Source organism: Triticum aestivum, chromosome 6B, assembly GCF_018294505.1.
Source record: "Triticum aestivum cultivar Chinese Spring chromosome 6B, IWGSC CS RefSeq v2.1, whole genome shotgun sequence".
NCBI lineage: Eukaryota > Viridiplantae > Streptophyta > Magnoliopsida > Poales > Poaceae > Triticum > Triticum aestivum.
In genome coordinates, this window is record NC_057810.1 from 10,222,752 (window position 1) to 10,237,058 (window position 14,307).

Consider the following 14,307-nt stretch of genomic DNA (forward strand, 5'->3'; position numbering starts at 1 on the left):
TATAGGGGGAAGGGAGGAGGGGGAGGCACCCTAGAGTTCCCCTAGGGGAGGGGCGGCGGCCACAGGGGAAACCCTAGATGGGTTTGGGCGCCCCCACCCCCTAGGAAACTTGCCCCCCCAAGCCGGGAGGGGTGGCGCCCCCACCTCTCCTGGTTACGTGAGATGGGATGGGATGGGATGGGCGCTCAGCCCCTTAGTGGGCTGATGTGCCCTCTCCCCTTGGCCCATAAGGCCCCCCAACGCTTGCCGGGGCCTCCGAAACCCCTTTCGGACACGCTGGTCATCACCTGGTACCCCCGAAACAATTTCAGACTCCAATACCCTTCGTCCAATATACTAATCTTCACCTCCGGACCATTCCGGAGCTCCTCGTCATGTCCGGGATATCATCCGGGACTCCGAACAACCTTCGGTAACCACATACTATTTCCCATAACAACTCTAGCGTCACCGAACCTTAAGTGTGTAGACCCTACGGGTTCGGGAACCATGCAGACATGACCGAGACGTTCTCCGGTCAATAACCAACAGTGGGATCTGGATACCCATGTTGGCTCCGACATGTTCCACGATGATCTCATCGGATGAACCACGATGTCAAGGATTCAAGCAATCCCGTATGCAATTCCCTTTGTCAATCGGTATGTTACTTGCCCGAGATTTGATCGTCGGTATCCCAATACCTCGTTCAATCTCGTTACCGGCAAGTCACTTTATTCGTTCCATAATGCATGATCCCATGATTAACTACTTAGTCACATTGAGCTTATTATGATGATGCATTACCGAGTGGGCCCAGAGATACCTCTCCGTCATACGGAGTGACAAATCCCAGTCTCGATTCGTGCCAACCCAACAGACACTTTCGGAGATACACGTAGTGCACCTTTATAGCCACCCAGTTACGTTGTGACGTTTGGTACACCCAAAGCATTCCTACGGTATCCGGGAGTTGCACAATCTCATGGTCTAAGGAAATGATACTTGACATTAGAAAAGCTTTAGCAAACAAACTACATGATCTTGTGCTATCCTTAGGATTGGGTCTTGTCCATCACATCATTCTTCTAATGATGTGATCCCATTATCAGTGACATCTAATGTCCATGGTCAAGAAATCATAACCATCTATTGATCAACAAGCTAGTCAACTAGAGGCTCACTAGGGACATTTAAATCTGCGTGTATAAATCTGCGTGCATTTAATTTGCGTTTTCAAAAATTTAAAAAGCTATAACTTTTGAACCGAGGATCGAAACTAAGATATGTTTTCACCGCTAGGTTCCACGCAACAAGCTCTTCAAAACTAGATCCTATATGAGTATGTTTCGACTAACTTTTTGAATGAGCAACTTTAGGTGATACGAAAGCAACTTTAGTGCTATAGTAAAACAACTTCTTGTTAGTCTATGCAGTATGTCTACCTATAATTGAAAGCCCCTTCAAAGTTGGCTACCATGACTATCAAGTTAACTAACTTCACCTCTAAATTTCCTCCAATAACTAGCAAGTATTCTACATAACGAGCTTCATCATCCAAGTTGATAGTATTGCAGACAACTTAGTTTTCGAGATAAACTAACATTATCCTAAGTTGCCTGCCATGATTACGAGTAGCATAACATCATCCTTAGTTGCATTCAATGACGTTTGCTATGGTAAGAAACTTAGTTTCATAGATAGGCAACTTGATAACACTAATGGGCAACTTTCAAGTGTATTGTAGGCAACTGAAATAGTAATGGCAGGCAACTAAGCATCACTAGTAGGCAACTTTATTATGTTCGTCGGCAACTTTTGAAAAACAGTGATAAGTAACTAATTTTGCAAAGTTAGGCAACTAATTACCAGTTGTGAGCAACGGGGAATTAATGGTAGGCAATTTCATAGTATTTATAGACAACTGAGTATCAATCATAGGCAACTGACGATCAACGATAGATAACTTAGCAGACATGATAGACAAGTTGGGATAATGTTAGCAAAATTCATAGGTACACAGTACAGTGAAGTTGCTTGCATGTAGACTAAAGATGCCTCATGTTTTGTGTGATTTTCTCGTTATTACACAAACCAACATAATAGGCAATTCTACTAGGCCAAAAAACAAGGAGTTGCTTCTTATAGTGCTAAAGTTGCCTTCATTGCATCCAAAGTTGCCAATGAAAAAAGTTCATCAAAACCTACACATATGGGATCTAGTTTGAAAGAATTCATCACGAGAAACCCAATTGTGAAAACGTTTCTGAATTTCGACGCTCGAATAAAAAGTTATAACTTTTAAAAAAAGTTGAACCCCAATTAAATGCATGCATGTAGGAATCATGAGATGGGAAGGCACGAGTAGACACCGGACATGTGCCTTTTCTCGTAAGATGTATGCTTAAACTTTACTTGCTTTTTATGAAAGGGGCACCCAAAATGAACCATCGGGTGTGGTTCGGTTGGGGCCTCCGGCTTTAGATGTTAGGCTTTGTTGCGATGTCTGTTTGATATTATGCCCGGACTGTCTACACAACCCTTTATCAAGTGGTTAGGAGTAGCGACGGTTGTTGCTAAGATGCTGGTTTCGGACAAATTTATGTATTACTACTTTGTAAGGTCTTTATGAATAATTAATAAAATGGCTGAATGCATTGCCCAAATGTTGCTACGAAAAACGAACCACCGGGCGCACGGGCGCTGCCTAGCCACGTTAATAACGAGTGTCTTTCTCCGTCGCTTTCACCGCATTGTTCCACCTTGCTGTCCTCCCAAAGTCCCAGTCCCGTATCCCCATCTGGCGGCGGTCGCCGGAGCTGGGCAGGGCCGGTAGCAGGCATGGAGGCTGCGGTGGCGAGCGCCCTGACCAAGGAGGTGGTGCTGAAGCTGGTCACGCTGCTGAGTGAGAAGCACAAGCTGTCCAAGGGCCTCAAGGGCGACCTCCGCTTCATCCACACCGAGCTCGACATGATCCTCTGCGACATGGACGAGCACCTTGGAGATCCGAGCCACAGCTCACGGCGGCCGCAGGTGGTGTCCATGGAGGAGATGCGCGATCTGGCGCACGACATTGAGGATTGCATCGACCGGTTCCTCCCCTGCGCCGCCTGCGAGGGGGAAGCAGCCTCCGTCCTCCGCCGCGTCAAGAAGGCGGTCACCGGCAACAGATCCCGATTCGCGGCGGAGATCCGGAAGCTCCGGCAGAGGGTCAAGGACGCGCACGAGCGACGGGTCAACTATGGCGTCAACGGCGTGAGATCTGCCGCCGGAGCTGGAGCAGCAGCTCCCCCTGCGGTCGCAGACGCGGCCGAGGCCGACCCTGTGGGTATCGACAGGCCCAGGCAGGAGCTGGTCGAGCTGCTGCTGGGCAGCGAGCCGGGGCCTCCCGGCGTGATATCCATCGTGGGGTTCGGCGGCTCGGGGAAGACGACGCTGGCCAGGGCGGTATACTGCTGCCCCGGTGTGGTCCAGAGATTCCCTGCCCGTGCCTGGGCCGCGGGGTCCGAGCACACCTACGCCGGCGGGCTCCTGACGGCGATACTCCGGCAGCTCCGCCGCACCGTCGATGTGCCGCAGGACCAAGATTCCATCAATAATTTCCTGCGGACTACAGAGTGAGGATTTTCTGCATTAACCTCCTTCCGACCTCACAAGAATCGTTTTTTACCATTGTTGTTTTGCGCACATACTTTGGCGGCTTAATTATTACTACTGAAAAACTTACCAGTGTTGTTTTGGCTTTGGAAGAAAGAGTTGCCTGCGCGTAATTTAATCTTGCCATATTGTGATATGAACATACTCGGTATCTTGACAAATTTAAGACAAGAATTTTGGGACGGAGGGAGTATTACAAAGTTTGTGGGTGCCTGATTGAAGATCCATCGTCGAGAAAAGGAGGGACGAATCAGTGAAATGCTGTGAAAAACTGAAAATAGGAGCAAAGTCTGATTTGTCACCTGCTGCTCTGCTTTTGCGGTGTCTGTATTGAAAGATTAGTCAGCAATTCAGACTGATTTCCCACATTAACTTTATGGTGTGCTATATTTACCTGTCATACAAGTTTAACTTTACTAATTGGTTACAATCCAAGAGTCGGCCATCTTTAAGAATTCTAGCTCTGCTTTTTAAGAACAGTGTCACATTTCCTCTGTTTCGATAAACAAGATTTTAGCCCTTGTACAAGTGTTAATTTACATTCCTCCTGTTATGTAGGAGTACTTATAAACAGTTGAGGACTCTATATACATTTTACGCCTGTTTATATCTGCATATAGCAAATCAGTGAATTGGCAACCAATTTCTTCCAGCTGACAGATATAATCATATAATACCTTGTTAATTTATCAGTTTGTCTGCCTGCCAGGTGCTTAATTGTAATCGATGACGTCAACAAGCAACACTGGGATGCCGTAAGAGCCACCTTCCACAGGGAAACAAAGAGCAGAATCATCGTAACCACGGCTCTTCACTCTGTAGCTAATGCTTGCAGCTCAGGTGATGGTTATGTTTACAAGATGAGCGTTCTTGATGCACAACTCTCCAGGGTTTTGCTAACGAAGAAGGTTTTCTTTGGAGGATGTTCACCTGAACTGGAGCGGGGCTCGACAGCAATTGTGGACAAGTGCGATGGCCACCCACTTGCTCTTGTTAGTGTGGCCAGATTTCTGCTAGGCAAGAATGAGCTCACAGGAAGACACTGCACGCAAGTTTGCCGCAACCTCGGGCTTCATATGGAGGAGGCTGCAGACTTCACAAAACTGCAACAGCTTCTTGTAAATAACTACAGAAGCCTGTCTGACTATCCTCTCAAGACCTCCCTGCTATACACGAGTGTGTTCCCAAACGGCCGTCCAATCAGGAAGGATACTTTGATCAGGCGATGGTTAGCAGAAGGGTATGTGCAATGCAGGTACAAGCGCAGTGACCTGGAGGTGGCAGATGAAAACTTCCGGAAACTTGTCGACCGGAATATCATTCGGCCGATCGATGGTAGCAACAACACAAAAGTGAAGACGTGCAAAACTCATGGTATTATGCATGAGTTCATGCTGCACAAGTCCATGTCTGATAACTTCATCACGTCTCTTCATGATCAAAATCGGAGCAAATTCCGTCACCTCTTCATCCAGAACCCTGAAGGTGGCAGCACCTTGGGCCTGAACCACCAGCATACAAGTCCGGCAAGTGACAACATCTCTGGTAGCAGTGAAAAATTCCGTGCCCGGTCTCTGACAATATTTGGGAATGTGGGAGAAGCTGCTTCTGAGTTTTGCAGGTGCGAGCTGCTGCGGGTGTTGGATCTGGAAGAATGCGACGATTTGGAGGACGGGCATCTCAAGGACATACATAAGCTGTGGCATCTGAAATATCTGAGCCTTGGGGGTGCTATCAGCAACCTTCCAAGGAATATTGAGAAGTTACACTGTTTGGAGACACTGGACCTTAGGAAGACAAAGATAGAGATACTGCCTGCAGAAATCATTGGGTTGCCTCACCTAGCTCACCTGTTTGGAAAGTTTAAGCTTGGAAAGGACTTGAAAGTGGGTGAACTGGAGAAGAAGTCCTTACCCAAGAAATGTAAGCTGCAGACCCTTGCAGGATTTGTCGCAGACGAGAACCCTGGATTTCTGCAACTCATGTCTCATATGAAAAAACTGAAGAAGGTTAAGATATGGTGTTGTGAGTCCACTGATGAAAACAATGAGAGCATGCCACACATTTCGGAGGCAGTTCAGAAGTTTGCTCAGGATGGTATGGACACGGCAGACGTCCGTTCTCTGACGCTTGATTTTGGAAATTCCTCTGGGGGCTTCCTGGGATCTATACAAGAATATTGTTATCTCAGCTCGCTGAAACTGCGTGGCAGGCTGACTCAACTGCCTCAGTTTGTTACATCCCTGTGTGGCCTTACGGAGCTGTGCCTTTCATCAACTAATCTCGTGGGGAATGATCTATCAAACCTGTGTATGATGCCCTGCCTGCTTTATCTCAAACTGGTTGAAGCTGACCTTACTGGCTTCATCATAAAAGATAGGGGTTTCCCAAGCCTGTTAAGCTTATGCCTTATTATGCAAATGCCCGTGCTCCCTACAATCGGAGCAGGTGCTCTGCCGCGTCTTGTCTCGCTTCAGCTGCTGTGTAAAGATCTTGTTGGTCTTTCAGGCATCAAGATCGAACAGCATCACTGTCTGCAGGAAGTTGCTCTGGATTCTATGGTCAGTGCAAAAACAGTAGACATGTGGGAAACTGCAGCGAAGAAGCATCCCAGGAGACCAAAAGTTCTGTTTCTCAAAAGGATTGGTCCAAGCGAAACTAAGTCCACCGTGAAATATGTGGCGGCAGACGAACCAATACGTGATAAGGCGTCCTCCGTCGAGTTCAATCAAGTTCAGTTAACGCAGAATATGTTGCAGGACGAATGCATGATCAGTTTAGATCAATCCAGTTCAATGAGCAAACTCAATTCAGCTATGAAGAAAATAATAGTTTCAGACCCCCCTCCGGATACACCCGAGCTGTCCAGTTCTGGGAACAGTGTGATGCCTCCTTCTGCAAGGTGAGGAACCTATCGGTTATGCTGACCCTTTTCATGTTCATGTGCTTTTTTGTGTTCAGTCAGATTCCATCTCAACACATATTTGTGATAGGATATAGTACATTCACTATTTTTCAGTTACTCGGCTACATCTGTTAAACTAGCTAGCTGTAAGTACCTCATAATTACATGATTATGCCAAATTATGTATATCTTTTGGTGAAGACAAGTTGTGGGTAGCTCACATCTGTGTACGATGGCAATGGCTCCAATACATTTTTTTCATTTACCTGACCTGTTATAATCAGGTTTTACCAAATAAACACTGGATATTGTTTTTCTCTTTTCATGTTGTGGACCTTTTCCTTTTCAAGCATTGCCATTGGGACATATACTAGAGACATTCCATCTTCATGCTATACTAGAATAAAAAACCACTGTGATGCTTGCTCGGGCAGTTAACAAATAATGCACATTTCTTCTTAATGTTGTTTCTCCTTTCTTTCTTTTTTTCTATTTAAGCTCCACTTTTTTTGTGGGGATTGATTCTAGTAGTGACTGAGAAACATTTCAGGAAACATTTTTGCACAGTGCTGCCTGCTGGTACTTATACATAATTTTGATGACATTCTATTTGTCTTTTTTTTAATTGTGCAGCATATGCTAAAGCACCATTGCTGGAGTTTAGGAACTTGGCCACGGGTTCCAACCTCATCCAGTGTACAGAAACTCATTTTTTTCTCTATGTATGCGTGAACGGGGACGCGAAGGTTTTGCGTTCTCTCTGTTGTTGGAGTTGGCCATTTATTTAGCAGGAGGCGGCAAGACAAGTCGCCCTTTCCGTTTCGACTTTCGAGCAGGGCCTGTGTTAGGGAGTAAAATGAGCAGTTTTTTTTTTTAGCTGAAAGTGAGCAGGGACTTGTGTCGTCGGAATTGTTAGTTGTAACATATCTTGGTGTATCATGTCATGTTGTAGCATATTTGGAGTACTCAGTGTGTGTACAGATATGTACTTAATTATCTGTAATGTTACATGAACTGGATTTTATCACTGGCTATTTGCGATAGCCTCGGTAGTGATCGATGGTTGCCACGAGATAGTTCCTAAACAAGTGGAAGCATGCATGTTGAGATAATTAGAGATAGTAGGAGATTACTCTCTTAGGTACATAGGATGTGTGTACAAAGTTCAAGATTATTATTATGATTAATTTTGGATGAACTAAATCTCTTTTTCTTTTTTTCCTTTTTGCGTTCAAAACATGCTTGCTTTATTCAACGGAAACGTTCATAGGAATACAATTCAAAGATGGGGGGTTATAAGGCCCTGTTTGTTTCATAAGTCCTATGACTTTTTTAAGTCCCAACTTATAAGTCATAAGTTCCTACCTGTTTATTTACACTTTACAGTGACTTATAAGTCCCGAGTCCCTACCTGTTTGTTTACAGAGACTTATAAGTCCATGTTGCATCGCTGCAACGAGGCTCAGGAGAGGGCCTGTCGGGCGATTGGAGGCACCGCTGCAAGGAACCGAGGCAGAACGAACCGAGGCGGGGCGAGAGGCGGCGATTGGACCGAGAGGCAGACGGCGTGCGGGGAACGAGCCTGGAGCGACGCGGGGTAGGTCCGGCCCGGGATAAGTCTCAATAAGCTCCTCCCTGAGAGTCTTATTTGATAAGTCCCAAATCATCAGAATAAGTCCCTTGTGTTTGGTTTAGATGGGACTTATAAGTGGTGGTGGAATAGGAGGAATCCACTTGGGTTTCGCTCTAACCGAACAGGCAGAAGTAACTGTTGGCTTCTTCGGCCTGCACTCTTCCAATTCATAGAGATATTTCATTATAAAGCCATGAGTCGGCCCAGTCAAGCATTTTTGGAAGGTTGGGGAGGAACTGTGCATGGAAACCTCTACGTGTCGCGTTATGCGGCATACTGTCGACCAAACGCACAGGGCGGGTCTGAAATGGGCCGGCCCAGACTGCACTGTACCGCAGAATCGAAAATACGAAAAGCAAAAACTGCGTGCGCTTGAACGGGATCCAACACGGGACGTCCACCGGAAGCGCGCGCGACGTCAGCCAACAGACCACGCAAAGTTTGCTGATGTATCAGCAGCGCAGCAATTTAACAACTAACCACTCGTATGTACATACTTTAGACAAATAAAACGACACAGTAGGACTACTGTAGCTGTTGCATTTTTTTTAAACCTAATAGTTCAAATTTCGAGTTGTTTTTGAAAGCACGAACACTTCGAAATAATATATATGAAATGTTTAAAAAATATAATGTTTTTCTGAATAAACAAACTTTTTTTAAAAAAAATAAATATTTTTTGTATTGTGCGAACATTTTTGAAAATTGCAAACATAGTTTTGTTTGCACGAACATTTTTCAGAAAAGATGAACATTATTTTGAAAGTGCGAACATTTTTCACAAAGATGAACATTGTTTTGAACGTGTGAACATTTTTAAAAAATACGAACGTTTTCCAAATTGCGAGCATTATCTTGAAAAACGTAATTTTGTAAAATTTACAAACATTTTTTGAAAATGTGACATTTTTGAACTTTACAAACATTTTGAGTACACGATTTTTATAAAAACAATTTGAACATTTTTTGAATTCTTCGGACATTTTTACTTTTTTTGAAATTGCAAACATTGTTTTGATTGCATGAACATTTTTCAGAAAAGACAAACATTGTTTTGAAAATGCAAACATTTTTCACAAAGATGAACATTGTTTTGAAAGCGCAAACATTTTACAAAAAGACAAACATTTTCCAAATTGTGGACATTATCTTGGAAAACCTGCATTTGTTATGAAAGTTACGAACATTTTTTGAAAATGTGACATTTTTTAACTTCACGAACATTTTGAATACAGAAACATTTTTTAAAACAAGAAACATTTTCTAGAATTTGTGAACATTTTTTTGGAAACATGAAAAAGAAATTAAATCCCGAAAATATTTTCATATTTGGGAACAATTTTGACTTCTAAACATTTGATACATTTGTGAATTTTTCAAAAAAAGAAAGAGAAAAGAAGAAAGAAAGAGAAAAGATAAAAACGAAAAAAAGAAACAGAGGAAAAACCGAAACAGGAAAAACCACAAAGAAAACCAGCCTCGAAAAACAACAGGAAAAAGAAAAACCGGTTCGTGGAACCTTCTAGAAGGTTCGCAAAACCGGGAGAAAACCGCCCGCAATAGACACGCTAACCGCTAAAGGGGCCTGGCCCACTAAGCTCTTCGCTTCGCCCCCTTTCTGCGAACCTCCGCCATTTTGACGCAGAATGCGTAAAATAGGAAATACCGGAAATCTTCCATCGGCTTTGACCAGAAGGTTGCACATGGGTTTTTATTTTCTTTATTATGTGTTTTTATTTACGGTTTTCATCCATTTTATTATTTATGGTTATATTTTTCTACTTTCTATTTTTTCAAATAAATATCAAATTTCTATAATACATGATAAACATTTTATATGTACATTGAACATTTTTTGATACATGTCGAATTTTTGTAAATACATGTTTGATTTTTCTCATAGTAATCATTTTTCAAATACACGTTGAATAATTTTTTGCATTGTACAACAAAATATTTAACATATATCAAGTATTTTTTTTGCATTGTACAACAAAATTTTAAAAAGTCACATACATATTTTGAAACACATGCGCATTTTCTAAAATTGCACTAAACATTTTGTAAATTATGCTAACTTCTTCAAAAATTTCATAAACATAGTTTTTGAAACTTGTGGTATTTTCTTTTATATATCACAAAATATTTCTTGAATGGTACGAAACACTTTTTACGTGAACAATTTTTGTGCTGGCCTATCGTTTCCATCTTTCATGAGGTTCGTCAAGAAATGTTGGGCACGTTAATTATCAAGCAGATCACATGATGAAATGAGAAACAACATTGTCCAAATGAAAAAGAAAACATCTAAATTTATAGCACAAGGCCGGTTTAACGTAACGAAATGAAGTCGAGAGCAAAACAGGGTACGCACACGCGCCAACGTGCATAAATTATTGCTTCCTACCGAGAAAAAGGCATGACATGATATTGCTCACTCATGATATTGCTTTTTTTCACAAAAAGAAACAAAAGGCTGATTATCATTTCATGCATGGGCGCACCTCGTCAACCATCGTGGGGCAGCCGGCGTAGGGTGGGCTCTCCGAACGCCCGGAGGTGGCAGGCGCCCGCCACGGCGAAACTAGCGATGCACGAGAGCGTGTAGGCCACGGTGCACGCCCCGCAGAGCCACCGCATCACACGCCTGACGGAGATCCAGTAAGTGAACTTGTCGTGCTTCCTCATCTCCATCGTGTCCAACCACCTCTGATAGCTGATGTCATGCAAGGCGAGCATTCGGTACTGGGCTTACTTCCAATCGCATCCCGTGTGGACCGCCATAGCCGGTCATAGCTCGAGCTAGACCTAGGGTTTGTTGTCTTCTCGTCGATTGACATGGGAAACTCAATTTGTGATGGTTATAGTAGAAGAAGAAACCTGGGATATTCGATTCTGAGCTCAGGCTCAGCTGCTCCTGAAATCGTAGCCATCTGCTTGCATGCATGCGGATGTGTGCCCTTGTGTGTATTCCCAACGATTTTCCCGAGCCAGCCTGAGCCGTCTCTTGCATGGTGGATTTAACTGCCACCCACCCAATCTGTCTTTATCTATTCTTTTTTCCTCGATCTGCTGCTATGTCTGCGTCATCATCAGCTAGAGCTACACGTATAGCAGGGCATCCAAATCTAAGAATGCCATGCGACCATCCACATATCCGGCTATAGAAGACATATGCCACAACCCATAATGACCACCATGGCCAACAACCCATCAAGCTGGAACATTTTTATGTGCCAGAACAAGAGCAGCTATTTTCATCCACAAAAAAAGAGGAGCTATTATAAATAAGAGCATCACTGCTCAACAAATTCTGAAATTCTGAATTTTAGAACTGCAAGGTAAACACAAATTGCAACGAACGATTTTTTCTACCAGAAATGCAAGAACTGCGGGGTTGTCCTAGACATGTATCTAAAAAAAAACTAAATTCTAAATTCTAAAATCATCATGTCCAGGGTGGCGACACTTCTGAAGATGCAAGATGAAAGGCAATGGTCACTCCTGGGTCCTGGCTTTTCTCTACTGCTTTGGTTGGGAAGCTCCATGTTGCCTAAATTACCAAAAACAATTAGGAAGTCAGAATACAACATTTTAGTAAACTTTTTCATACTACAATAGTTTTGTAACATGTTTTCAAGCATAAATAGGTTCGCAAAAAGAGATGATGGTAAGCCTAGTTAAAGTACTTGAGCAACAAATTGATGCATTTTTGGGATTACTTGAGCAGTACAACTAAAGTAATATTACAAAAGAAAATGGTTTCTTCAAGCTCGTTGCGATTTATACAAACAAACGGTTTTGTTGGGATGCATTTGGTATATAAATTGTCATATGAATTTAAACGAGAAAATCTTCACTACCTCTGATCATCAGAGTGGATTTCATTGTTGCAACATGAACTGTACAAGCACAGATTCAACTTGTCTCTAAATTACACCAAAAAATGGACCAAGATAAGCTATCAGATTGTGTTTTTTCGAACCAAGTTTACTAACAGAAGCAAACTATATAAATGGCTATTTTCATCATGCAAGGTTGACCAGTACAAGAACACCAAAACTCCTAGTAGATGATAAGAAACTGCAACGAAGAACTCTTTACACACCTTATGAGTTTCTCACAACTGGTTAACATGGAATTGTAACATGTGGTTCACACTGACAAGGGAGCTTCACAAAACCAAAAACCAACCTATCATAGTTCTATCATCATTGGAACAACTGACATGAGAACTTCACTTTTTTCGTAGGATTGGATTACCATAATCCATAATCCCAGTGAGATAGTCTGAATTACCGACCTGAATTATGACAAATTAAATCATGGCCAAAGTTGACCAGATGCTTCTGAAAAAGTATTAAATAACCCTTTTGCATAAATTACAGAAAAGTCATTTATAAGTTAGCGCATTTCCTCTTTTACATGAAGTTGTCATTTATAAATTGATACTGAGTATAATGGAACACTTAGAAGTTTGCTCAAGAAAATGATGGCAGGGCTTGAACAACAATGTTGCCTTTAACAGAAAAAATAATCTTCCTGTACGTAGTCCAGCACAAGCTGCAACTAGACATCCAGTGCTAGCAAAATTTCAAGAGAACTTATTAAAACAGAGAAGATTAAGAAAGAAACTTGTTGGGCCATATCCAACATAACAGACCTATGGAGCAGATTCAGGCTGAATAACTTTGCCAGCATACTGTTGCCTTGCAAACAGAAAATGACATTAGTGTATACGTTTCATTTGTTTCGTAGACACCATTTAGTTTAAACTAGGTGGATATCACAACAGTGGAAAATGCTTACTAGGCAAATCCCAGGTAAAGAAATGACAAAGTGCTGAATTTTAGATTCGATATTCCATTTATCATCTATACCAGTTTTGGTCTACAAGTAAAAAAGTTCTTGAGCATACCACTTCGCCACAAATAAATCAAGTGATCCCGCTTACAGATACCAAGCTCATATTCTTAGCAGGCATCGAACAATAACCCTATGTGTCTGCGGCATGAATTGTAATCAAGAAGCAAAATACAATTGCTCAACTTAATCAAATAAATTGATTGGTACTACCTTCATGAGACATTACTTGAGAAATCGAACAGAAGAGGGCATCATCACTTCCTCGGTGATCAATGTTTCAGCGAAAGCATGTGGGGGACATCAACATCAAATAAATGGGGAATGCAATTCACTAGGGTAATTTAATTTGCAAAGAATGAACTAGTGATTTGTTGCTGGTGCCTCAATACTATTTTTTTTCCAAATAAACTCGCCCAATAGTCCTAGGCATGGATAAACCAACAAATCAATTGACTTGCTAGAAAATTCAACAGGCAATAGATCTGAATTCATTGTAATATGGAGAGATGGAACCGATTAACTGGAGAGAAGCCACCAGATCTGCTAGGGAAAGGCCACCTGAATTTCGCATTGCCAACAGGGTCAACATTTTTGCAGTAAACTGAAACTGCAGCCGCTGGCTTAAGTCAGAAGAAAAGAAGTTGAATGTAAAACCTCAAATGGAAACTCACGGGTCACGAACGGATCTAGACCTGGCTACAGTCCCCTAATCGCTGCACGTAGCCGGCGCTTCCACACGCGGCGGTACGGTAGCAGCATCAGAGGGACCGGATCTGGCTGCTCCAAGCTGTTCGCGAACTCCTCCCAGCGTGGGAACCCTGAAAATCATAGCAGAGTAAGCGGCGGCGGCGGGGAATAGGGATATCCATCGAAGCACGAAAATCCATGGGCGAGCACTGCGGTACAGAAACTCACCGGTCACCCCATCGGCATCCATCGCCGCTCCGCCGCAAGAAGTCGCATCCCCTGCGCACGCCGTTATCATCGCACATGTTGTGAGCCACGGCTCAGACGCCCGCACTCACGGATCAACGCCACCAGCTACACAACTGGCCCACCGTTGCGCACTGTGGCATACAGTATATAGCATGTATCCTTGTTTTTCCATGGTCCACCTCTGCCGTATCTGACACACTTTTCACCATCCCAACGCACCAGCCACAGGCTCAGATTTCGGGTGCAGGTGAGCCCGAGCACCAAATCGACCTGTCCAAGAAACCTTTCTTTTTTTTGAAATTGGACTTGAATTAATTAAGCAACATAATAC

The 14,307-nt window shown here is 43.0% G+C and overlaps 1 protein-coding gene across 1 annotated transcript; it reads left to right on the plus strand.

Moving 5' to 3' along the window:
• The first annotated feature begins 2,721 nt into the window (after positions 1-2,721).
• On the plus strand, positions 2,722-7,629 carry LOC123135387 (disease resistance protein RGA4). The gene is made up of 3 exons (XM_044554440.1): positions 2,722-3,596; positions 4,346-6,538; positions 7,175-7,629. Exons 1-3 carry the CDS (start codon positions 2,821-2,823, stop codon positions 7,182-7,184), a joined length of 2,979 nt encoding a protein of 992 aa, XP_044410375.1. The 5' UTR covers positions 2,722-2,820; the 3' UTR covers positions 7,185-7,629.
• The last annotated feature ends 6,678 nt before the right edge of the window (positions 7,630-14,307 follow it).